General features: G+C 41.5%; 2 protein-coding genes across 2 annotated transcripts in view; both read right to left on the bottom strand.

Annotated features, from left to right (window-relative positions):
- The window catches only part of vwa3a (von Willebrand factor A domain containing 3A), a 44,813-nt gene extending 29,152 nt beyond the window's left edge, over nt 1-15,661 (bottom strand). The window contains exons 1-14 of the mRNA XM_043711067.1: nt 15,343-15,661; nt 14,410-14,518; nt 13,135-13,259; nt 12,977-13,054; nt 10,416-10,470; nt 9,802-9,903; nt 9,576-9,682; nt 9,067-9,192; nt 5,584-5,692; nt 4,908-4,973; nt 2,312-2,443; nt 2,088-2,226; nt 1,215-1,318; nt 425-603 (exon numbers count right to left, since the gene is read on the bottom strand). Coding sequence (XP_043567002.1) covers nt 425-603; nt 1,215-1,318; nt 2,088-2,226; nt 2,312-2,443; nt 4,908-4,973; nt 5,584-5,692; nt 9,067-9,192; nt 9,576-9,682; nt 9,802-9,903; nt 10,416-10,470; nt 12,977-13,054; nt 13,135-13,259; nt 14,410-14,518; nt 15,343-15,413 — 1,502 coding nt within the window. The 5' untranslated portion in view covers nt 15,414-15,661. The remainder of the gene's footprint in view (nt 1-424; nt 604-1,214; nt 1,319-2,087; nt 2,227-2,311; nt 2,444-4,907; nt 4,974-5,583; nt 5,693-9,066; nt 9,193-9,575; nt 9,683-9,801; nt 9,904-10,415; nt 10,471-12,976; nt 13,055-13,134; nt 13,260-14,409; nt 14,519-15,342) is intronic.
- A 4,536-nt stretch (nt 15,662-20,197) lies between these two features.
- Nucleotides 20,198-25,843, bottom strand: part of LOC122560611 (uncharacterized protein C16orf52 homolog B) — a 96,472-nt gene continuing 90,826 nt past the window's right edge. Inside the window, exon 3 of the mRNA XM_043711416.1 lies at nt 20,198-24,725. Coding sequence (XP_043567351.1) covers nt 24,541-24,725 — 185 coding nt within the window. The 3' untranslated portion in view covers nt 20,198-24,540. The remainder of the gene's footprint in view (nt 24,726-25,843) is intronic.

Raw genomic sequence — 25,843 nt, forward strand, 5'->3', positions numbered from 1 at the left:
AGAGAGTGTGAGAGAGAGAGTGTGTGTCAGACAGAGTGTGTGTCAGAGAGAGTGTGTGTGAGAGTGAGAGTGTGAAAGAGTGTGTGTGAGACAGAATGTGTGTGAGAGAGAGAGTGTGTGTGAGAGAGAGAGTGTGTGTGTGTGAGAGAGAGAGTGTGTGTGTCAGACAGAGAGTGTGTCAGACAGAGAGAGAGAGAGAGAGAGCGTGTGAGAGTGAGAGTGTGAGAGTGTGAAAGAGTGTGTGTGAGACAGAATGTGTGTGTGAGAGAGAGAGTGTGTGTGTGAGAGAGAGAGTGTGTGTGTATGTGAGCACATGAGAGAGGGGGTAGAACTATCAGTGAGAGAAGGCAGAGAGAAACAGAAAGTGGCAGGAAGAGGCATCCTGAGAGCACGATTGACAGAAAATGGGAAATGCAGAGAACACGTGGATGAGGGTAAGGAGAAAAAAGATGGCAGAGAAAGAGAGGGAGAGGGTGTGGGGGTGGAAACAGATTGAGGAATGTATTGGTTGGGGATTGTTACCTGGTACTCGTACAACAGAGGGGGGTCTACATGGACATTCTTCACTGTCCCATCATGCCATTCCAGCTGCATCATTGCTCGCTGTGTGGAAAATACATTCATTAATCTCTCCATCAGTCAGAGGCCAGTACACTGGATGCCCATTGGTTAGCCACTGGATAGCCACAAGTCACATTTCACTTGATGTTGCTTCAGCACAGGATCCAGCTCCAACCTTGCTGTGTGGACCATGAGTGTCAGCAGCAGTTTGTCCTCAGCCAAGTGGTTTGGTCCCCACACTCCATCTTGGAGAGATAGGCTGAGATTAGGACCAGCAGCTAAGTGGAGTTAGTAGCTAATTTCAGAAAGCAACATCCAGATCTCAATCAGAACACAAAGCCTGGTGACCTGGAGAAGGGGAAAGACATAAACTGTGGAGTGGAAGACATGGGGCAGGCCCCAGAATTCCAAATCATCCAGCAACACCAAGGTTAGTTTTTGAGAAAGCTGATGTGTTTGGAGGAAGAATCAATCGTGTTAGTCGAAAGGTTCCTCAGGGAGTGATTTCAAGTCAGAGTGATGAGGTCAGATTTAAACATAGTAAGCACAGGAAGGAGGAAGAGTTTGGAAGTCCTGAGAATTGCAGCAACAATCGAGGGAAATTCAGAGTTAAAATGTGTTCATGAACAAACACGAGAGAGGCTGATATTTACCCCATGTAATGTCGAGGACACGGTCTTGCGAAGAATTGGCACAAATTCCTCCAGAGGTGAGAATGCATTCGGTGCCAACACTTGGTACAGACTGAGCTTCTTAGCTGGAAAATGTAAAGACGACACCTCAGACCGGATCAAACTCACAAGGGCAGCACAGACCAGGGAAATTGGACAGCAGCACTGGCAGGGTGGGGATCAGGGAGCAGGCAGGGGGGAAGGGGGTAGGGGAATGTCAGGAAGCAGCCCCTGGGGCAGGAATTGGGGAGCAGCCCCTGGGGAAATCAGGGAGCAGGAATGAAAGTGTTTGTTGTCTTCATATCTTCACACTCTTCCCTAAAGGAGCAGTATGAAGGAACGAAAGGATTTACAGGCTCCTTCCATGGCCATAACCACCTTTAACTCAGTTAGTAACAGAGGACAGTCCTGTATAACAGAAGGGCAAACATACAACCACAATCTATACAAGGAGCAGAACACCAACTGGATGTGAGTCCAGAATTCAGAAGTCCACCCAGGATCACCTGCGGATCTGACCCCTCCCTGTCCTGGGACAACTGGGAACAGAATTCAGATGTTGCACCTTCTGACCCGGTCAGGAGTGGCCTCACTGAACCCCTGGTATCTAGAGCTGGCACAGATTTGAGGAGTTAAATTTCCTGACCTGCCCTGTTAGGATTTGAACTAATGATGCCCAGCTTGTGGCTCCCTTTGCCATTACAAGGTGGGTCTCATGGAGAAGCAGCACCAGTGAAGGGACTGAATGGTCTATGGAATGGAATTATTCACCCAGCCACAGGGGCCTCACCGGGAAATACAAAAGCCATCGCCCCAGGAGCAAACCCCAGTCACGTTGAGAACCTGTATATTTACCTTTCAAGCCATGTTGCTTCAGCCAATCAGCAGAGGTCTTGGGCAGGAAACTGGAAGTCTCAAGGCAGAGAGGTCCATCGTGATTGGGCGGCTGGAGTAGGAATCGAGCAGGCGGTATCTTAGCAACCTCAGTTGTAATCTAGGCCCAGGAGGACAAAAGCATGAAACATCTCTAAAACATCATCCAAAACTAGTGACAGCTACAGGTCCCGGCCAAACCCTACCTGCTCCACAGCCTCATTGAGAGAGTGTCCCAGCAGCCCTTGGCGTATTTCCTGAATCTTCTCCAATATATTGCTGGCTTGCTGCAGTTCCTTCATCAAGACCTCGAGATCACTGCTCCAGCAGCCCTTGGTCTGTGGGACAGGAAGACAGTCAACAATTTGCCCATCAACAGCAGCGACCCCACACTCACTCAATACAACTCACACAACTGAATGCAACAACACCAACTTGTAACACATACACAAAATGCTTTCTGAAGAACTCATATCAGACTTGAAACATTAACTCTGGTTCTCTTTCCACAGGAGCTGCCAGACCTGCTGAGTTTCCCCAGTATTTTCGGGGTTTGTTTCACATTTCCAGCATGTGCAATTTTGCTTTTAACACCACCTTTACCATAGTAAAACATGCCAGAGCACTGCCACAAGCATTACCAAATATAATCTGATCCTCAGATACATAAAAATGCAATTTTGAAGGTCTAATACAGGAGAGAAGTATACAGTAGATGGCAGACCCTTAGAAGCATTAACGTACAGATGGATCTATGTATACAGGGCCAGTGGTTCCCTGAAAAGGCAACATAAGTGGATAAGGTGATCAAGAAGGCATATAGAACGCTTGCTTTCATTGGTCAGGGCATAGAGTATAAAAAAAATTGGCAAGTCATGTTGCATCCATATCGAACTTTAATTAGGTCTCATTTGGGATATCATGCACTGTTTTGGTCGCCGCATATGAGAAGGATGTGGAGGTTTTGGAGAGAGCACAGAAATTGTTTACCAGATATTGTCTGGTTTGGAGGGTATTAGATATGAAGAGAAATTGGACAAGCCCAGTTTGTTTTCACTTGAACTTTTGAGGGACAACCTGGTAGAGGTTTATAAAACTATGAGAGGAAAGAATAAAATGGATAGTTACAGTCTTTTTTGCCAGGATAGAAATATTAATTACTAGGGGGCATAGATTTCAGGTAAAAGGGGGGGGAAGTTTAAAGGCAATGAGAGAGGGTGGTAATTGCCTGGAATGTGCTGTCAGTGGAGGTGACAGAAGCAGATACAACTTTTAAGAGGCATCTTGAATAGGCCAGAAATAGCGGGATATTGTCTGCATAGAGACAAAATGTTTTTAGTTTAGAAAGGCATCATGTGTCAGCACAGACTTGGAGGGCCAAAGAGCCTGTGCCTGTGCTGTACTAATTGAGACATTAGTGCAGATGAACAAAAGCTTGATAAAGAGGTTAAATTTTAAGGAGCAACTGAGAGGAGAGAGAGTTAGGGAGGTTTAATGGGGGAATTCCTGAACTGAACATCAAGGCAGCTGAAGGCATGGCCATCAATGTTGGAGCCATTATATTTGGGGATGCACAGAAGACTAAAGTTTGAGGAGTTCAGAGAATTGGACGGTTTTACAGCTGGTGGAGGTGAAGTTCAAAGTCTTGTCTCAGCAATAAGTCAGAGGTTGTTTGATCATCCTAAATCAGATCTTTGATTTGAAAACGCTCCTTGGCCCTCCTTATTTCTGGACTTTCTTCCAGCCCTTGTACCATCCCAACCACTAACTTTCTATTCCTTTGATTCTTGTGTCTTGTATATCGCTCCCGTTCCTTTGCTCCACCACTGACTGCTATGTGCTCGGCTGGCTAGACTTCAGGGGTTCCCGAATTCCTTCCCTTACTCTTCACCTTCTTTATGATCATCAATAAAACTCAAATCGTTCACCAAGCTTTCAGTCACACCCACCCCATACCCTTCTTTCATTATCACTTTTTATTTACACTGTGGGACATCTTTCAATGTTAAAGATGCTAAATAATAACATATCATAGCTTAGTGGTTACTTTCAGGATGCAGGTGAAATATGCTCCAATATTTAAACCATAAAATCCTACACGTTAGCAAGAGGCCATTCAGCCCATCATGACTGAGATTCAAAGAACTATCCAATTAGCCTTTCACCTCTTATTTTTTAAACTCCAAAAGATACAAGCCCAACCTGCCCAAATGACAAGCCCCTCAACCCAGGAAACTATTGAGTAAACTTTCTCTGAACTCTCTTTAATGCAATGATTTCCTTTTTAAAAAAAGAGACCAAAACTGTACATAGCCCTCCAGATGTGGTCTCAGTGAAGCCCTGCACAACTGCATCAAAACATCCTCACTTTTACACTCCATTCCTCTTGCAATATACACCAACCTTCCATTTGTTTTCCTAATCACTTGCTGTACCTGTTATAGTAACTTCTTGTATTTCATGCAGCAGGACATCCAGATTCTTCTTTGTTCTGAATTCGGTAATTAAATAATATGCTGCTTTTCTATTCTCCTGCCAAAATGTACAAGTTCACACTTTCCCATATTGTACTCCATCTACCAAGTTTTTGCTCACTCATTTAACTTATCGATATCCCTATGTAGACACAATATGTGTCCTCTTCATGACTTACTTTCCTGTGGGTCTTTGGGTCATCTGTAAATTTAGCTACCATATGTTTGCTTCTCCAATCTCTCTACATTAGGAAAAGGGTCAATTGAGACAGTGAGAAAAACAAGAAGAGAATAAAGAGATGCAGCTCGGGTTGTGAAGAGTAATTACCTGACAGCTGGTAGAGTACAAATGGTAACGTCCTCCTGAGACTTTCACCAGGGACCTCAGTGTCATCTGGATTTATAAAATGTGCAACATGTCAGAGATAAATAACGTGAATCAGACACAGGGCTGAATCATATCAGAGAACATTGTTCTTTCATGGCAATAGATCCTAATCAACACTTCATGATTTCAATACCCATATGCTACATCAACATTCACAAAACCGAAAAGTTCAATTGATGTTTACTGAATTTGATTTTTGGACTACACTTGAACTTTTAATGAATGAATCATTGAACTCTGTCTGGTCTCTCTGCTCACTCTTCATTGCCTTTCATTTAGTTATTTACACCAAGCACTTGCTATTCCTCCTAAAGTACATGGCATATTTTCAAGAATCTGACAGATTTGTTGTGCAAAATAGCCAAGCACAAACAAAAATTCAGCGGCAATCTGAGATCAACCTGTGAAATGTAGAGATTGGTTGAGACTTCCCAAATTTCATTCTGGGAATGTGACTGAAGATATTTGCAATACTTCGAGAGAGACACCAAGGCAATAATAACCAAAGTGATGTCATGCGATGGAAGCCTTGTAATGATTCCCTGTATCATGGCAGATAATTGAGTCTCCATAATCGAGAGTCTCACAGTGCAGCACTTTCTGATTGGCTACTTACATGAGTCATGTGGTGGCTACAGTCATAAGCGACAGTCTGGAAAGGCAAATGTCTTCCCAGCATGCACTGCTGCATATAGTCAGCCAAAATCTCTGCTGTCTGATCAGGACTGAAAGGAATAGAAAGACATTACATTTATATTTGGCCTTTTGTAATAGTGAATGCCTTAAAAGCACTTTACAGCCAACAATGCACATTTGGAGTGTAGTCACTATTATAATGTAGATAACATAGCAACTTGATTGCACACAGCAAGTTCCCATAAACAGGACAGCGATAAAGAGCAGACGATCGGATTTAGGTGATGTAAACATTGGTCCCTGCTCTTCTATGAAATAGTGGCCCAGATCTATCACTGCCAGCTCAGATAGAACAGGGAGCTCTAGTTTAACACAGAATTTCACAAATGCAGCAACTCTCTCTGTACTGCACTGAGGAGTCAGCCTAGAGTTTGAGTTCATGTGTTTCAGAATGGGTCTGGAACCCACAACCTTCTTGGTCATGGCTCAATCTGAGTTGCTGCAATTACAGACAAGAGCTTTTCATAAACCATCTCTAGGTGCTGCTTATGGACCTCATTCAGCTGCTCTTTATCAGTAAAGAAAAACACACAATACTTTTGGAAAAAGTTTAATGAGGCATTAATATTTTCTCTATACAATGTATTGTACTTGAATGAGCAGCTGCTTCTACTCTTGCTTTTGTCACGATAATACCAGATACCAGGGGATACATGTTAAAATGTCACTTATTCTTGGTCAGGCAACACTCTGTGCAGCTTCTTAGTTTTAGCTGCTTCCAGTTCAAGATTAATAGAAAGTATAGACCAGTTTTCTGTACCAGTCAAAAACTGGAAACAATTTGACTGTAGCTACAGGTAAATAGGTTTAGACCATTGCTACATTCCACTACTAACTGAAACTATAACGCCTTATATACACACACACATTTATTGTCAAGTGCATTTGAATGAACACAGTGAAACGTTTGTAATGTCACCTCTTTGGTACTAATATCTTAGGCACAGGGTACCTTGGCACAAAGTACCTTGGCACAGATGCTTTAAGTGTTTGTTACAGAATTGAAAGAGTAAAAGAAAATAGTCTAGCATAGGAATACAGGGCTTTAAAAAGTACTCAAATTACTCAAAGTCCAGAATAAGAATAAAAAGTATCTTTAAAAGTACTCAGATTGTAGTCCTTTTCACTGAGTCTGTGCCCGCCATGATTCAGAATATGAGGTCTTGCTGCTTCCGGCTCAGGACTTGCCTCCGGGACTCACCTCTGGGACTTGTTTCTGGGACATGTGTCCCAGGCTGACCTGGCTTGGACTGCCTCCTGCTCTTGCTCTGGCCTGTGACTTGCCTCTGGGACTAGCTTCCCAGGGCAGCATGGCTTGGACTGCCTCCTGCTCCAGGCTCTGGCCTGATTCCTGCTCTGAGCTCCGGCCTGCCTCCATCTCCGGGCTCCGGCCTGCCTCCTGCTCCGGGCTCCGGCCTGCCTCCTGCTCCGGGCTCAGGGCTCTGGCCTGCCTCCTGCTCCGGGCTCCGGCCTGCCTCCTGCTCCGGGCTCCGGCCTGCCTCCTGCTCCGGGCTCTGGCCTGCCTCCTGCTCCGGGCTCTGGCCTGCCTCCTGTTCCGGGCTCTAGCCTGCCTCCTGCTCTGCGACACATCTCCCAGGCCAGCCTGGCTTGGCCTGCTCTTGCTCTGGGCTGCAGCCTGCGACCCATCTCCCACGCTGGCATGGTCTCTGACTCTTCTTCTGCGCTGGGCTAGACTACCTCTGGGCAGAATAAGTTTGAGAAGTTGGAAGTTGGGGAAGGGGGAAGAAAAACTGCAGAAATAAGGGAAAAAAAGAAAGAAAAAGGAAAAGGAATTAGTGAAGCAGGGAAGGTCCAGCTGGATCATCCTATTGTGCCACCATCTTGCGATCAGGGAGACAGGTTATTGGCAAAGGTGGAAAAACTGGAAAGGCAATTCAGGGTCTTTGCTTTCTGTTTCTGATGATAAGATGGAATCAGCTCACTGTGTCCTTGATGCTCAGATGTCTCTTTCTCGATGTTTCCACCAGTTTCATAAGAAAATGTTACAGATTTATCAATTCAAATGTCACAGCTGACATTAACTGCTGGAAGAAAGGTAGCCTGTTTTCTTCAGGTTTAAACTGAGTCTTGGATTGCAGAAAACACGCAGCTGCTGGCCTGGGAGAAGGTCTGCATACCTCTTGCCCTCTCTCTCCCTGTAACTCTCAGCTCCAAGCTGCTCAGCAGCCAAGTACCAATCACACAGATGCAAAAGGTCTCTGTCACTGATAACTGTCAGTAGTCCACAGACCAATCAACTTGTTGCCAATAGGAGCTGTATCAGTTCACAGCCCCAGCTCGAGATGGTGTGCAACCTGAACTTCACTTATTCCTCGTTCAAACAGTTAGTCACAATGCCTGCCATGGCTATTAGGTTACTAATGAAACACTGTTTTCTTTTATTCATCCATGGGATGAAGGTGTCACTAGCTAGGCCAGCACTTATTGCCCATCCCTAATTGCCCAGACAGCAGTTAAGAGTCAACAGATAAGGATGGAAGATTTCCTTCCCCAAAGCATATTAAAGACCTGGAAGGGATTTTCATGACTGCTCATCATAAGAATCTTAATTCCAGATATTCATTGATTTAAACCACCATGGTAGGATTTGAACCTAATTCCCAGAACAGTATCTGGGTCTCTGGATTAATTGTCTAGCGATAATACCACTAGGCCATCACCTTACTACTCTAAAAACTGTTTTTCTTTCTCATTTCATCCCCAGTTTTTAGAAACACAAAAGTAAAAAGCACATCGATGTCCTTTAGGGAAGGAAGTTTCAAATTCTTATACAGACTTCATGTGAATCCAGACCATAATAATGTAACCGACTCTTAACTGTCCTCTGAAACATTCAGCTCAAGGGAACTAAACACTGGCCTTGTCAGCTGCTCCCACATTGCATGAAAGAATATCAGATAAAAGCGCACAAAAGTATTCAATAAGATCACAGTTGATCTTTTACTTCAACTCCACTTCTCCATTTGATCCCCAAATGCCTTAATACTCATAATACCCCAAAACTGAATCTCCCTTGAATGTGTTCAATAACTGAACATGCAAGGGCCACAGGATTTCAAAGATTCAAAACTCAAAGTAAAGAAATTCCTCCTCATCTCAGTTTGAAATGGACGGTCCCTTATCCTGAAACTGTAATCCTGAGTTCTAGACTCTGTTATCAGAGAAGACAACCTGTCATCATCCACTCTGTCAGACCCTCTCAGAATCTTATATGTTTCATTGTCATTACCATTCATTCTTGTCAACCACAGGGAAATCAGGTCCAATCCACTCAGTCTCTTCTCATAGATCATGAGGCCTGTGTGTTACTTCCCATTCGGCACGTAAATATAACAAATGAGACACCGCTAACTCGTTTCTTATGTTTCTGATGTTTTCTTACCATGACCCCAGGATAATGAGAAGAGTATTCAACTTCTTCACTTTCATTACTTTCTTCATGGCCTTAAGTAGGTTGCAGCTCCCGCTGGGCTGGAGATCTTGAACCCACTGCCTTGCTTCGTCTAAGCTGTGACAAACAACAACACAACCATCGATAAATTTGGGCAGGATGTGTGAGAATGATGATGCATTCATCAGCTCCTGTAATGTTAGCAATGGAATCTCAATCCCCACTTCTTCGACAACAACCACAAACACAGAAAAACTTCCCAAAGTGCTTCACAGGAGTGATTAACACATGAAGGTTGATGTCAAGCCACACAAGCAGATTTTAGGGCAGGTGGCAAAGAGATGTTTTGAAGAACTGTTTTAAATGAGGAAAGAGAGTCTCAGAGGGGTAAGGAAGAAACCCTAGAAGTTGGGGTCTGGAGGAGCTAAAGGCATGGCCACCAGTGACAGGCAAACGTCAATCCATAGTGGAAACAGGACGAGCAAACAAATGTCACTTACGTGCGAATGTTCACATCCTGTGGGGTCTCCCAGAGTTCAGAGAGGTCACTACCAAAGGAGAGGAAATAAAACTGCTTCCTAAAACAGAGCTGTTCATCCAGCAGACGCTGTGAATCAAGAAACAGAGTTCAACATGACACTACAAATCTTCCTCACAGCAGCTATTCCAAATGAAATGGTCTTTTCCCCCGTTACGCAATAGCCTTTAAGCTACCAACACACTAACCAGGAGAGCTGCCTGAAAGTCCTGCAGTCGGCCAAGCCCACAGTTTGCATCAGAGGAGTCGATAAGCAGACCGACCCGAGAACCTTTCACCAAGCCGAACATCTAATGGTAGATACAAGGTTAGAGAGGTATTTAACAAAACAGAATCAATGGTTTTCATGGTGGGGAAGAAACTGACAAATTCCTAGTCATATTAACACCCATTCCCTCCCCCAAAAAACTGTTGCATGAACTTGTAAATAATTATTACATTAAAAATGTTCAATCACTTATTTAAAAAAAGCTATGATCACAAAACTGCTCATTAAAAATACCAACACTTCACAACAGATGTAAAATCTGATCATTTAATTTCAATTAATCAGGAACTCTGTCTTTAATTTGTCTTTGAGAACACCTTTTGAAAGTTGTTTGGTGAGTGTTGCCTTATAATAGGCCAGGTCCAAGTTCCAAAGTAGGCTCTTCAAGTCAGGATTGCCATGTTCCTGTTTTAATGCAGATGCTGATCTCTTACAGAGAATAAAACATGTTATATTTATATAGAGCTGGTGGAAAGAAACTGGCCTCTTACTACCGTATGACTCTGTTCTGGATCATAAAGAGGGAAAACTAACCTTTCTGCTCCCTTCCATCAGCCATTCCATCCATTGGTGATAAAGGTCAGTCATTCTGAAAATATTTAAATGAGATAGGTCTGAACAAAGACCTGAGCAGAGTTTGACCATTACATGAGGAAGAATGGCAACTTAAATTGATATAACACCTTTAATGTATGAAAATATTCCAATGTGCTGCACAGAAAGGTTAATAAATAAAATGGAACACTGAGCAATGCCAAGAGATGTCAGGTCAGATAACCAAATGTTTGGTCAAAGCAATATGTTTTAAGAAGTATCTTGAAGGAGGAAATTGAGGTTGATAGGCAAAGAGGTGTAGAGAGAGAATTTGAGAGCTTGAGGCCTATGGAAAGCCACAATGATGGAACAATTCTGATTTGAAAAGCTAGGAGGCTAGAATTAGAGCAATGCAGAATCTTGGAGGGTTTATGGATGGATTAGGGAGGGGCAGGCAATGGAGGAGTTTGAAAAGAGGGATGAGAATTTCAAAATATAACTGTTGCTTGACGCAGGGGTCAATGCAGATCAGTCAGCACTACAGTCATTGTTGGATAGGATTTGGTGAGAGTTAGATCAATTCAGGTTTGTGAAGGGAATCACAAGAAATGGATGGCAGCACAGAATAAAGGTAATTCAGCCCATCCAGCTGATTTTTTTCAAGAGGCTTCATACAACCACAGGCCCTGTTTCATTCAAGTGGACTGCCTGATTCCCAGAGATAATCAGGCACCATTGTAGAATCTCTATCCTGCCTAATTCTCCCACTGCTCAGCACAATCAATGTTTCCCAGGTACATGCCCCTCTTCAGAAACATTGAAACAATGTTCACAGTGTTGTCCAATTCCATTCTCCAGGGAAGTACTTGGGAATCCAGGTGTGGCGATTTCCACTTCTGATCATTGAATAACGAATGAGCAACACCACCATTTATGGGGTCTGTCATCTCAATCTTTATTCACATGATTTATGTTGTGTGTTTGCTAGCAATGGAAAGTGAACTGTTTTTGATTGTTATGAGGCTGATTTCAAGATATTTATGATCAACCTATTTGGACATGTAATTACACACCTCTGAACTAGGTGGGTCTTGAATGTGGGCCCCTGGGCCAGAGGTAGGGGCACTTCACTAAACCATAAGACCCTTATTTCCTTGGTTACCAATTGGTGGCAGAGGTTTGATGTACTTCAGGGTGCTGCAAACCATTTCCCTCAGTTTGGAAGGCTTCCTCCAGGTACTCCAGTTTCCTCCCTCCAGAGATGTGCAGGTTAGGTGGATTGGCCACAGTAACATGTGGCGCTACAGCGATAGGTTGGGAGCTAGGTCTGGCTGGAATGCTCTTTGGACGGTCGGTGCAGACTTGATGGGCTGAAGAACCTCTTCCTGCACTGTAGGGATTTTGTGAATCGCTTTTATGTGAGGGGTTTTCTCCTGAAATGAATGCCTGCAATTAAAATGGTGTCATCACAGCAATACCCAGGGCTAGTCAGTGAATGCTCAATATTTCTAATCAACCTGTTCAGAGTTGTTGTGACACACCTCTCGACTAGGTGGGACATGAACCCAGGCCCCCTGTCTCAGAGGTAAGGACACTACAACTGTGCCACAAGAGTCAATAATTTGCCGGATAAATCTGCCATCAAATACACAGTTAAAAATCACCCAATACCAGGTTATAGTCCAACAGGTTTAATTGGAAGCACTAGCTTTCGTAGCACTGCTCCTTCATCAGTTGGTTGTGGAACACTGAGCAATGCAAGGAGATGTCAGGTCAAATAACCAAAAGCTTGGTCAAAACGATATGTTTTAAGAAGTATCTTAAAGGAGTAAAGTGAGGTAGATAGGCAAAGAGGTTTAGGGAGGGAATTCGAGAGCTTGAGGCCTCGACAACTGTAGGCAGAGCCACCTGATGAAGGAGCAGTGCCTGTTGGACTATAACCTGGTGTTGTGTGATTTTTAACTTAGTACAGCCCAGTCCAACACCGGCATCTCCAAATCAAATACACAGGTTGTGCATGAAATACTGCTGTGTGCAAAGAGGTGCTTCCATTCATACAATAGTGACTACACTTCAAAATGTTCTTCAGACTGTAAAGTGGTTTGCAGCATCCTGAAGTCCTAAAGGAATCTGTACAAAAGCAATTCTTTCTTTAGCCTCTCATTGCTTCACTATCACTCTGCCCTGTTCCCCACGTTTCTACAGGGACACTTTAAAAGTACTTTGTCTGTAAAATGTTCTGGGGAGTTTTGAGGCTGAGAAATAGTCAAAGAAGTGCAAACAGGTTCTTATCATCTTTTCTCTATCCCCAGTTTTTCTCTATCTGTCCGCTTGATTTTCTCACCTCTCCAGTAGTGTTGCTATCTCTTCCTCGTTTCCCCCATGTCTTCCTCCTCTGTGATGTTTGTCCCAATCCCATCTGTAACCAAAACTATTCATGTCTCTCAGTATCGCCCAAGATTTAGAGACCATTCTCTCTGTCCCTGCGCAATTCCATTCACTCTTTATTGTGTTTATAGAACAAGTAAATATTCAAGAGAGGAATCAGGGAAAATACTTACCGGTGAAGTCTGCATTCAAACTTATCAATGACATCTAAGCCAAGCTGCAGTTGTTCAACATTTATCACATCCTTTTTCCTAAAGTGAGGGTGGAAGGAAAGCAATTAAAAGAAGTTTTAGATAGTACACTGCCTGCAAATTGCTTCTGTTAGACTCACGTGATGATCCTGCTGTGTGCTAGAAGATGTTGAAGTGTCAATTTCTGGTGATCCAAGCTGTGATTGGCCAGCCACTCCTCGGATGTCTGGTTTTCACTGGTCAGCGGCCGTTTCCCTTCTGTTCTCTATAGCGGGCACAATGTAGAATTGCACATTTCAGGATGAGAAACCACAGCCTCAGGAGCTGCCTACTGGGCTTCCAAACAGGGAACTGGAAAAATACTTGGGGAAGAAACAAAATAGTAGGGCTACAGGGAGAGAAGAGATTGGGAATTGGGCTCAAACCCATGAACTCTCCCACTCACAAAGGTAGCAAATACACAGGAACACCACTATCTACAAGTTTCCCTCCAAGCCACACACCATCCTGATTTGGAACTACATTGCTGTCCTTTCATTGTTTCTGGATCAAAATCCTGGAACTCCCTTATTCACAATACTTTGACAGCACTGACCCCAAATGGGCTGCGGCAATTCAATGTTTCCCAGGTACATGCCCCTCTTCAGAAACATTGAAACAGTGTTGTCCAATTCCATTCTCCAGGGAAGTACTTAGGAAACCAGATGTGGCGATTTCCACTTCTGATCATTGAACACTGAATGAGCAACACCACCATTTGTGGGGTCTGTCATCTCAATCTTTATTCACTAGGCGATTCACCACCATCTCCTCAAAGCCATTAGGGACGGGCAACAAATGCTACCCCTCCCCCCCAGCCACCCCTAACCCAGCAATATGCACATGCTGTAAAAGAATAAAAACAATAGATAACTCATTCAAAGAGTTGGCACAAATACAATGGGATGAATGGTTTCCTCTGTGCTGTAAGCTTGTACGAAATGAATGATAGTCAGAAAGAATTTTCAAATGTTACTATCACAACCTGGCAGTGTGTCCAAAAACTAGGGGCCACTTAAGCATTGAACATGTAGAAAAGGTTCAATGTTCCAAACTCTGCCCTGAGCAAGTGCAAAGATCCCTCTGTTCAAACTGAGAAAGGTTTTAAGTGGCACATGTTTAACTCTGTCTCTCAGTCACCAAATTAAGATGACAAAATCTCTGAGAAACCTCACAGAAAGATTTTTTTTTAAAAAGAAGGCTGGACTGTATGTACACGTTCCCACTGTGGGAGCCTGGCCTTTTGAGTACTTGGGGGATATTGTTGCAAAATTTGGGGAATATTATACAGTTCAACATCCCCCCGCCACGTCCACCCCCACGCCACCACTGCCACCCATCTCCCACAAGATTTGACATTCAGGTCTGTTACATACCAACAACCCACTGGTTTGATTGACATGAGTCACCAATAATCCACCATCTGGCTCAAGGTCGATGATAGCAACATCTTGCCAGGGCTTTTTCTGTGTCCAAGGAACGTGCCTTGAAATACAGCATTTCTATTGTTAAAAATCAACATACTTCCACTGAATTACATCAACCAGTCAAAATTAAACTTAGCTTTTGTTGCTCTTTGTCCAGTTCCCAACTGAGGGGCTGAATGGCCTGTTCCTAATGGAGGGGCAGAATAGTTGTCCTTCTGTTTCTAATTCTATTAACTCTGCACAGAGACAGTTACAGAGCATGGAGCTAAGTTCCTCTTTGCAGGTTTCTAGTCTTGTATTGGCACCTTTCGATGTGATGGAAGTAAAAACAATATCAAGACAGAAATATGAAAATATCTGCATTTTTGCCATTTCCAGAGGCTGGTGTGTGACTGAGCTCATGAACTGTCTTCAGCCAACAAACGAACGGCTGGCAAAGTTTACTCAGCTTCAATATGTGTAGGAAGAAGGTTTAAATATGTTGCCAGGCTCCACGCTGCTGATCACTTTGCAGTAATACCTGTTGACTATTAAGCGAGGTAAGGACCAAGAATCAAGGGAAAAGCTTTGCATCCTCAAAAACCCTTTTTGTATTCATTTTCTATGCTAGCACGAGAACGGTCACTTGAGCAAAGCTGAGAGAGCACTGCCAACAAAGAGAGCAATTGGATCTTGGAGGCTATCAGATACCTGATGAACAACACTCTGCAGTCATTGGACTCCCACAGGAAAGGAGGTGGGAAAGGTACAATGGTAAAAGATTTAGAAAGAAGCTCTAACTTGTTGTCTAATGACTTGATCATCTCAGATCTGTAGACAAACAACATTAATTATCTTCACCGGGTTCAGTGATTTAAAACAAACGATAATAAAAAAACTTACCGTTCACTTTGAAGAAACTGCTTATTTGCCAGGATATCAGCCATGTTATTAACGTGTGGGTTCATTGTCATTATGAATACAGTTTCCAATCTGAACCGAGACACTAGACAAGTAACGATTTTAGCAACTGATCGGGAATGACTGTTCCAAAAAAAGTTAAAACAAACGATTAAAAATAATGCACAGCCAGTGAAATTTCTCCCGAAACTGTAAGCCCTACCCACCCTACCCCAGATCCCATTATATTTAACAGCGACGATTCAATCACCAGGGACCCAGGAGGACGGGTAATTGACAAGTCCTGGGTCCCGGGTTGCCGGGTGATTGACAGGTCCCCGACTCACTGGCTCGGATTCCACACCGTCTGCAGGATGTTGTTTGTCTGTTGCCAATAGAGATGGAAGAGTCCATTCCGAACAAAATTAATACATTCTTAGCTGTAATCTTGAAAGGGAAACATTAGATTTGGTGAAATCCTGTACATTTCATTTTAGTTGCCACGTAAAGCAAATTCAACCCATCTAATAAATATGCGATTCACTCCTGCTTTAAATAAACTAAGTAGTGGGATCCACTCTGTACGAGCTGTGGTCAGAACTGTAGCCTGGCAACAGAGGAGGGAGCTGCTGACAATCAGCAAATCGGAACCAGCTGATTGACAACAATGACAATAGCTGAATTTCTTGGTTTTTAATATTTCGTAAATGTTTCAAATCATTCATCCGTTGATTGTGAAATTCTTAACAGCTTTAGCAAAGGACCCACACATAACACAAAAAAGTCCAGGAAACGCCCCCTTCTGTTTCTAAATACAAGTTCCCAGACCTACTGTAGAATGCAAAAGAAAAAAGCAAAAAACAATCGGGCGGCAGATTACTGAAAATACAATAAATCCGGAGCAGTAGTTTCACTTGGTTGACCATCACAAGAGGCAAATAAAACTTACTGCTTCCATATACTGTCTTCCTGCTTTTGTCTTCACATATTTCAAGTCGTCATATCCTACCAAACTGGACTGCTCTGTCAATGCACTGGTGACGGTTTAACGAGAGTCCTCCAGGGTAACCTCAGCAGGTGTAGGAATTGATTATTGGTCTCACTCTATATCTTAGGCCAGTCTTCCATCAACTGACTTAAACAATATCAAGCCTTTACTACTATGAGCACTCCCTTTGTCTTTTGCTCTGGGCATTCTTCCAATCTGCTCCACACTCTCCTCCCCTCCCGGTCAACAACATAAATACAATCATTTGCCATCCCCATTCAGTTATGAAGAAGCGTCACTGGATTCAAAATGTTAACTCCTCGTGCTCTTCACAGACTTTCTAAGTTTCTCCAGCACTTCGTTTTATTTCAAATCTTCAGTTTCATACTTTTGTTCTAAGTTCTTCTTACTCTTGCCTGGACATGACCCACATTGGTAATAGCCATTTTTTTAATGTTCATAAGAAGCTATTACAGTTTGTTTTATCCTTTTTTACAATTTACATTAAAATTCAATTCACCCTTTATCAGCTTCTTGACCTTCCTTTGCTGCATTGTAAAATTTAAACTTACTTCCCTGGAAACTTAAGGCCTTTTCTGTTATAGAGTCATAGAGATGTACAGCACAGAAACAGACACTTCAGTTCAACTCGTTCATGCTGACCAGCTATCATAATCTAGTCCCATTTGCTAACACTTGGCCCATATCCCTCGAAACCATTCCTATTCACACACCCATCCAGATGCCTTTTAAATGTTGCAATTGTACCGACCTCCACCATTTTCTTTGGCAGCTTATTCCACACACGCAACACCCTTTGTGTGAAAAAGTTGCCCCTTAGGTCCCTTTTAAATCTTTTCCCTCTCCACCTAAACCTATGCCCTCTAGTTCTGGACTCGCCCAACCCAGGGAAAAGACTTTGCCTATTTATCCTACCCATGCCCCTCATGATTTTATAAACCTCTATAAGATCACCCCTCAGCCTCTGATGCTCCAGGGAAAACAGCCTCAGCCTATTCAACCTCTCCCTATAGCTCAAACCCTCCAACCCTGGCAACACTTTTGTAAATCTTTTCTGAACCCTTTCAAGTTTGACAACATCCTTCCTATAGGAGAGAGACCAGAATTGCACACAATATTCCAAAAGAGGCCTAACCAATGTACTGTACAACCACAACATGACCACTCAACTCCTATACTCAATGCTCTAACCAATAAAGGAAAGCATACCAAACACCTTCTTCACTATCCTATCTACCTAAGACTCCACTTTCAAGGAACTATGAACCTGTACCCCAAGGTCTCTTTGTTCAGCAACACTCTCCGATCCTTAACTTCTTTTGTTAGCTACAGCTGACTTATGTTTTTTAGATTTTTGTGCCTTTGAGAAATATATAGTTGCTGTTAACTGTAGTATTTCTTTACTACTAGCCACTGTCTATGTATAATCAATGCCTTTTAATGTGCTATTCCAATCTGCTTCAGTCAATTTTCTCCCTACCCCATAACTTCACAATTTATTTTATTAAATTTATCATCCTGGTTTCAGACTGAACCACTTTCAAACATAATATAAAATTCTATCATATTATGGTCACCCATCTCTAAAGGTTCTTTATAACATTATTAATTAGCCCTTTTAATTACATAGACCAAAAATAGCACATTCTGTAATTCATTTCTCAACTTACTGCTCAAGAAAACCATCCCTAACACACTTGGAAACATAACCTGTGTAGCATTTGTGTTGATTAGGTTTAACCAGTCTATCTACAGACTGAAGTCACCCATTATTATTGTATCATCCAGGGCATATGCTTCTCCTGATTAATACTATGCCCAATACTTTTGCTACTGATTGGTGGTCTCTATGTTAATAACACCTCTCTTGGTTCCATGTGTAATTCTGATCTGATATGTTGTACTGATTCTATCACTTATTACCAGTGCACCACCACCTCCTTTACCGTTATGCATGTCCTTCCCAAAAATTGAACATCCTTGATATGCAAGCAATATTGAGGTTTATAATGAACAGGACTTATAAAATTTCAAAAGGTCTTTTTGGGATTTCAAAATGACTTTATTAGAAAATTATACAATCTTCTGTGGTTAAGCTGATTAAAAGCCAATCACTCAGAATTCCTGGAATATTGCAAAACTTAGGTGAAAGTTCATTCACCTTTTGTGAATCTGAGGTTGAGAAATGAATTATCAGGTTGCCTACCAATCCTCAGGTAAAACAGCAGAGGGAGCTGCAAACATGCTGTGTTTCACCAGCAATTTGTTTTTCTTAAAACAAAGTTTGAAATCAATAAAATCCAAAGAAAACCAATAAAACTAAAATTATGTTTATTGGGAATGCCTATTAGATAGATGTTTCGTTATCTGAAGGGACCATTCATCCTTCAGTTCTTGGTGACACTCCAGACTAATACTCCTGATCTTTAAAGCAAGCATGGAAGGGTGAAAGTTAAATCTATACCACTGTAAGATGCTTCTTAAAATCCACTTATAGTCTTCTATTCTAATAGTATGATAACATGTGAGTTGCTGTCAAATTGTGTTTTCATTATCCCATGATGCACCTTGGAATATTTTATTCAGAAGCTGAACTACTCAAGAGTGTGATTCACAGGTTCAGGTTGAGCCTGGCCTAGTTTTGGGGAAGGAATATGGGTCAATGCCTATTCTGGCTTATTCCATAGTCTGGTCTATGTCCAGGAAACACTGGAACTGGTATACTCAGGGCTTGCTGCAACTGGAGGGTATTGGAAGGCATAGTGTCCAATAGATACACAAAATAATACTGACAGCTTTGTAGAGCTCTTTTGCCAATTAGTTTGTTGCAATTAGAGGCTGTTATTGTAATTGACAGATCAAGCAGCGTGACTCCAAAATGGAGGCATAAAATTACTCCAGCTTTGCTGTTTTATCAATAATTTAAACACCAAGAGAATTTTAGTATGCATCCACTGCCACATTTTTGTATTCATTCGGTTTATGACAACAGCTCCATGAACCTGCTCAACTCCCACATTCACTCACCCACTGACATTACATTATTCCCCATTTCCAGAGCTTTTGCTAAATAATGTTCAGGCCTTTTATATTCACCTGTGATGGTAGACAGGGTTATTGATCTTCCTTCCAGTAGATACAGTTTCTTTGTGTTTACTCCTTCAAACAAAACCCTTCAGACAATATTTAGTAAAGTGATTTAAATCTCTACTCATAGATGTCAAATTGCATCATTGCAAGGATTTGGGAAGAGGTCTTGATGGCAAGTTGGTTAGCTCAGTTGCCTAGAGGGTGATGCACAGTTTCAATTCCTACACTAGCTGTACTAGTATATAGGAGCCTGCCTCCTCACTTTGCTCCTCAAGATACTTATAACCAATTGTCTCTAATAGAGAGAGACGCTGATGGTCCTTTGCGGTCCAAGAAGTGCGAGGTGATTGGGTGCCAAGAATTTTAGGTTAAGCCAATTAAAAAAACCATTTGCTCCCAGAGTTGACAGTCCTGGTCTGTACTGGAAGAATGCTTCAGCAGATATAGATGCTGTCTTTCACATGAAACTATCAAGTGTGGACACACCTGCCCTCTCAAGCAAATGCAAAATGATCACATGGCCACTACTTGAGTAACAAATGTGTCCATGTGGTGTCCTGAACATTTATCCCTCAATCAATATTATAGAGGAAATAATGATCATTTTCTTCATAGATGATAGTGGGATTTCACTGTGTAGATTAGTTGCCTCATTTCCTTCAGCACTGGCTATGCTTAAGTGCTTCATCAGTTGGAAAGCGAATAGAAGTGTTTATCAAATTTAATTCCCATAGAATTTGACAACAAAACACCAGTTCCTTTAGTAGACAATTGTTTTATTTGATAAACTTGCTCAATAACAAAAATACAAGTGAGGGAAAATTATGTTCTCTTTGTACAGATGTATTAACAATGCCTCCTCTGAAATTATTGGTTTTAAAAATTGCAGTAACCAATTATAAAACACATTGATAATAGGATATTGTACAGGCTGTTTGCAGATATCCCAAAGAGTCCCTTTTGTGACTTTATACAATAAGAAAATGACTCGATCTCATTATGGATTTCTTGGATTAACCACTGAATCATTTGTACGCAGTGAGGCATTTGCATTATCCTTCATTGTTGTGTCCTTTAGACAGGGTTTGATGTGGACTGGAAGCAAGGGGACAAACGAATGAAAACAAATCATATAGAAACCAAGATACAACTAAACCATTAAATGAAACATCAGGGAACAAAGTAATGTAATTTCAATGTTTCCCACCAGATAAAACTGGCTCTAGTTATAGCAACACGTTTTTGGAAATTATCTTCCCTCCCCCCACCCATCCCACATCTTTTTAATGAGCTGCCCCAGAAAACACATTAGCTCAGAAATGACTAACAGACACAAGTGATCAACTAACTGCAACATACAGGATGTTGTGATCTACAAGAGTTAGAGTATATAAATCTTTAAACAAAATGCAGTCCAAGTTTTTTTTCAAAATAATGTGCTGCACGATGATATTAATAATTTTCCTTTGCTCAGAAAGCACTAAATACTGAGTTTTTTTGCACAGGGGAAAATCATGCCATTAAAGTGGGAATTTAAAAAAAGTGGGAATATATGATGCTGTTGAACTGCTCAGCCAGTTAGCTGCAGGATCTAAAATTAAAGTCGCCATCAATCTACCTGACTACAGGGCTTTTCTCTCATTAGACAGAGATTAACCAGAGGGTCACCATGCCTCAGGCAAGGGGAGAGATCGAGAATTAGAGTCCTTCAAAGCAGCCATCCAACCAACTTAACTAGCTGATCCCCTAACTGCAAGGGACACACAATCACTTTAAAGCCCCTCAAGAGTCACCAATCAGACATTAGAAAAAGGTAGAGATGGTACTGTTAACTTGCTGATTGCATTGGATTGAATTACCTTTTTTTTTAAAATGTTCAAAATATTTTTCAAAATGATTTGCACAGTTTGGGAGAACGAAAATGAACGTTCCCACTCACAAAGCTTCATTGTTGCAAAGGAATCTTCGAAACAAAAAGACGTGTGATTTTGTAAACTGATGGTAAACTATTTTAAAGCTTGTAAGTGGGTCTTACAGATAGCTCAAAACATTTTATTACTAAAATATACCCGATTAGATATTGTGCGACATGGTGTAAAACTTAGAAAGCAGTAAAGCTTGCAGACCAGATGTTTTCAAATATCTGATACTTTTGGATCAAAGTACCCAATATGTTCAATAATCTTGTCAAATTATTTATTCAGAAGTGTATTTCTATAATCTAGATAGAATTTGATACAAACACTCGGTCAAAGTACATCTGAAGTTCCAAGAGCTGTTCCTGGGGATTTTGTTTGTTATTCACTACGTTGTTACTCCTGTGCTACTGCAATTAAAAACTGCAGTGTGAAACAAGGCCAGGGAACATACACATCTTCAACAGTAACATGTTAATACGCTGGCCTTTTCACTTGCATTGACACATATGGCTCATCTTGTGCCATCAGTGATATCAACGAGGCAAAGTGGAAGACATTGAGAGGACAAGAGTGTATACAGGCAGACAGCGGAGAGGTAGAGTGCGCAACAGGGAGAGGAAGCAAAGGGGTGAGCAAATGTGAGAGAGAGCGAGGCAGACACACATTAACATACGACAGTAAGAGAGAATGGCAAGAGGAACAAATGGGCAGACTGCAGAATGAGAGGCAGAAGAAAGCCAAATAAATCTCTTTTTCAACTACCAAGACTGGTGGTCCCATGGGAGCTTGTGTTAATTAGAACTGTACATGTTGAAATGTATAATGTGTTCATGAAAAATGAAACTGTTGTCAAGTTGGCTACAGACAATAAAATTAGGTCAACAATCTTTCATTACAGTCAAATGAACATATCAGCTCAGTCATAATTTCTCAAAGTATGTTTTGTTATTTAGTATATTGTTCAAGTTGCTTACTTTGGAATACAGGGGATATTTCAGGAATTCTAGATCTACCAAATTTAATTATATTTCTGATTATTTAATGCTTTCTCGTAATTCCTGTTTTAAGCAGATCAATCACACATTTCCATTCAGTTTCCTACAGCACTGTTGGACTTCCCTTTTGTTCCAACAAGTTGAAGTATGGGCAGTAATATGTATACTGCCCTTTGACCTTTCACTGCAAATGCTGAGGCACCAGGTCAAATATATAAAATTGTTCCTTGATGGTTATATTTCTTGTACATCATTTCCTTTGATATGCAGAGCACACATCACTGGAAGCAGTCGCCCTTTATTGCCAGAAGCAATATCCCTGGCATCTCCACATGACTCAATTAAAGATAATTCTACCCAAATTCTTTCAGTGAACAGACATCTCAAGCTATTGCATTAGCCAGCACATGATCACCAGCACTGTGACACCACAAGGGCTGTTCTAGAAGAGATATGCCCAGAACAGATCAGTCTAGTTCCAACAATCTCTTTAAAGGGAAACGCACATAGCACATTTGTACAGCGCCTGCATCCAAACACCATTTTTAAGAGTGAATGGGAAATAACAATATTCCTGCAGCAGTCTCAGAGTTGTAACTACTGTGTCTCAGTGCAGGTGAGCATCTTAAGATAGGAGAGTAGTGTTTCTTACAGACAGCTAAGCAAAGCTTTATTGCTGATATGTTAAAATACTGGGTCAGTTGAGTTCACTCAAAGCTTGTGTAGAACTGCAGCAGTGCTTCAACAGCTGGTCTCACACAACTTATCTGTTCCTGTCGATCAAACAGCTCAATTCATTATCATCATCATAGTGAACAACTTCACATTGATCCCGAAGTGTCAACGCACAGTCCGAAAGGGAAGTTCAATTTAATGCCTCTACATGGAGCTATGGAAACATATAGTCACCTGATCAGAGATAGTATCATCTTTTAATATTATACAACCAAGGATAAGTAAACACAATGAAGGTAACTGATACTGCTGAATGGGCTAAGTTAATGTACATCTGCAAGTAGGCAGACAAACAATGGATGAAGTTCTGTTAGCATAAATTGGAGGACAACTCTGGACAATCACAGCCAGTACATTAGTCAAAACATTATTTTAAAAAAACAGGTTTAAGCAGTGGAGTGATTAAAAGGATATGTCACAATCTTTCTCCTCATATACAAATAATTTAATAAAGATAAATTCTTAGTTCAGCTTAGTCAACTTAAAAAATTGCACCCAGTAAGGTTTAGACATGTGGTAATATTGTGTGAAAATATGAAGTTGGGGTCAGTTACTACATAACAAAAAAAGCACAAAGAATGAGGTAACTGAGGACTTTCAACTATTCTGACCTCAAAATGACAGCAACTCAGACTCTGACCTTCTCAACGTAGTGTTTTCCAGTCATTTGAACACGCCTGAGTTGCATATACATTAAACTGCATCAGCAAACAGAAATAGAAGGGGGAATTTCTTCTAAATGTTACTGAACAAAAAACATAATATTTGGCTTTAATATCCAGCAGGATTAGATTTCCATAATTGTTTCATACAGAATAGAAAGCAACTTTTGATCTAAAGGCTTCATAACTTGATCCTGGTCAGACTGGCACTCCATTGTGCTCCAAGTCCTGAATCACATCCAATTTGGTATTACTTTTGTTTAGTAGTGTAACGTTCCTCATCAACTCTCAATTTTTCAATGGTTCACCATCTTGGAAATGTTGCAACAGTCTAATCTTCAGTGAGGCCTGCCCCACCTGCATTGTCCATTTTACTTCCAGCCTAATACTGAATCTCTTTCTAAAGAATGAATAAAAGCTGTGAGAGAGTGAGCTTGGGCTCAAATGCCTGTTGCTAATATGAAATGATGACAGGTATAGTGTTAACGGTGGGGACATAGAAGGATGGGTTTTTGATGCCGCTTCAGTGAAGTAGTCTTCTCAGGTTGTTCATTTTCCAGAACAGCCCCATTCTCATCCACATTAAGCAGCAATTTGTTCACAATATTCTGAATCAGCATGAGGGTAGATGAAGGAAAAACTCTTCTTTGTCTCCAAAGTGCATAGTGATATGAACTAATCCATCCTCGGTCTTGGGAGTTGCTCTCAGCAGTCCCCAGCTGATGAATGCAACTCAACTTTGATGATTGTTTTTTTCCTGTTTGTGTTTGGGCAGGCTTTTTCCCATTTCCTCAACCAGGTAAGCAAACCTTCCCTGCAAACAGAAGTCCCACAATGGTAAAGAAGATGGACAAGACAAATAGCACGTACGAAGATCCAACCTGGGTATTATTGGGTAACTTGTATGGTTGCCCTCCAACTTCATTGATGTAAAATCCAATTGGAAATATCAGGGCTGCCATACAGAACAAGATCACTATTGAGAGAGAAAAAAAGGGAACAAGTATACATTAGTATATTAGTAATGTACATTGAGGCAATATAATTCGTTATATCTCCACAAATATTCCATCTCGATGAAATTTTATTTGCTTGAAATTTTGGCATGAAACAATCGTGCAAAGATATTTCTTGACTAAAAAAATGCAACAAGGTAAAACACGACAATACATGTATATAGAGCAGTGATCAGAGGAACAAGTGTGTGCAATGCACTAGGATGTCCCTTTCAACTCTTTTTGAATCCAAGCTTCTTGTCAAAACTCTTTTGTAACATATAATTGTGTTTTGTTGTGTGAAAAATAACCCCTATAAAACCTTAATTTTTTCTTTATTCATTCACAGCATGAGGACATGGTTAGCTAGGCAGCAGTTATTGCCCAGACAGCAGTTCAGAATCAGACACATTTCTGTGGGTCTGGAGTCACATGTCGGCCAGACCAGGTAAGGATGGCAGATTTCGTTCCCTAAAAGGACATCAGTGAACCAAATGGGTTTGTCTAACAATTGGAAAAGGATTTCTAGTAGTCATTAGATTCCAGATTTCTATAGAATTCAAATTCCACTATCTGCCATGGTTGGATTTCAACCTGGGTTTCCAGAAAGTTATTTGGATCTCTGGATAACAGTCGAGCGATAATACCACGTGGCCATTAACTCTACATATGACTAATTCTTAACTGCCCTTTGAAGTGGCCTAGCAAGCCAATCAATTTACCAGACTGCTACAGAAAGATTTAAAAAAAGACAACACTCAGTTTTGACTTAGGCACCAGAAACACCACATCCAGTCTCATCAACCCTGAAAGGTCCTCTTCATTAAGCTCAGGGGCTTGTGCCAAAATTGGCAGAGCTATCACACAGACTAATCAGTCAATCATCTGACTGAGTCATACTTCCTGCATTATGGTTTATAGACAATGTCCCAGGTGACACCAGCCCCATCCCTCCTCTACCAGCAGGACAGAACCACCAGAGGAGGTGGCACAAATAGTGGGAGGGAGTTGGCGTGCATCTCATGGCATCAAGACAATCATGAGCAAGGAAACCTTGTGGTTTTACTTACACCAAAATCCTGTCTTCACATCGAAGGAA

Source organism: Chiloscyllium plagiosum, chromosome 21 (assembly GCF_004010195.1).
Source record: "Chiloscyllium plagiosum isolate BGI_BamShark_2017 chromosome 21, ASM401019v2, whole genome shotgun sequence".
In the NCBI taxonomy this organism is placed as follows: domain Eukaryota; kingdom Metazoa; phylum Chordata; class Chondrichthyes; order Orectolobiformes; family Hemiscylliidae; genus Chiloscyllium; species Chiloscyllium plagiosum.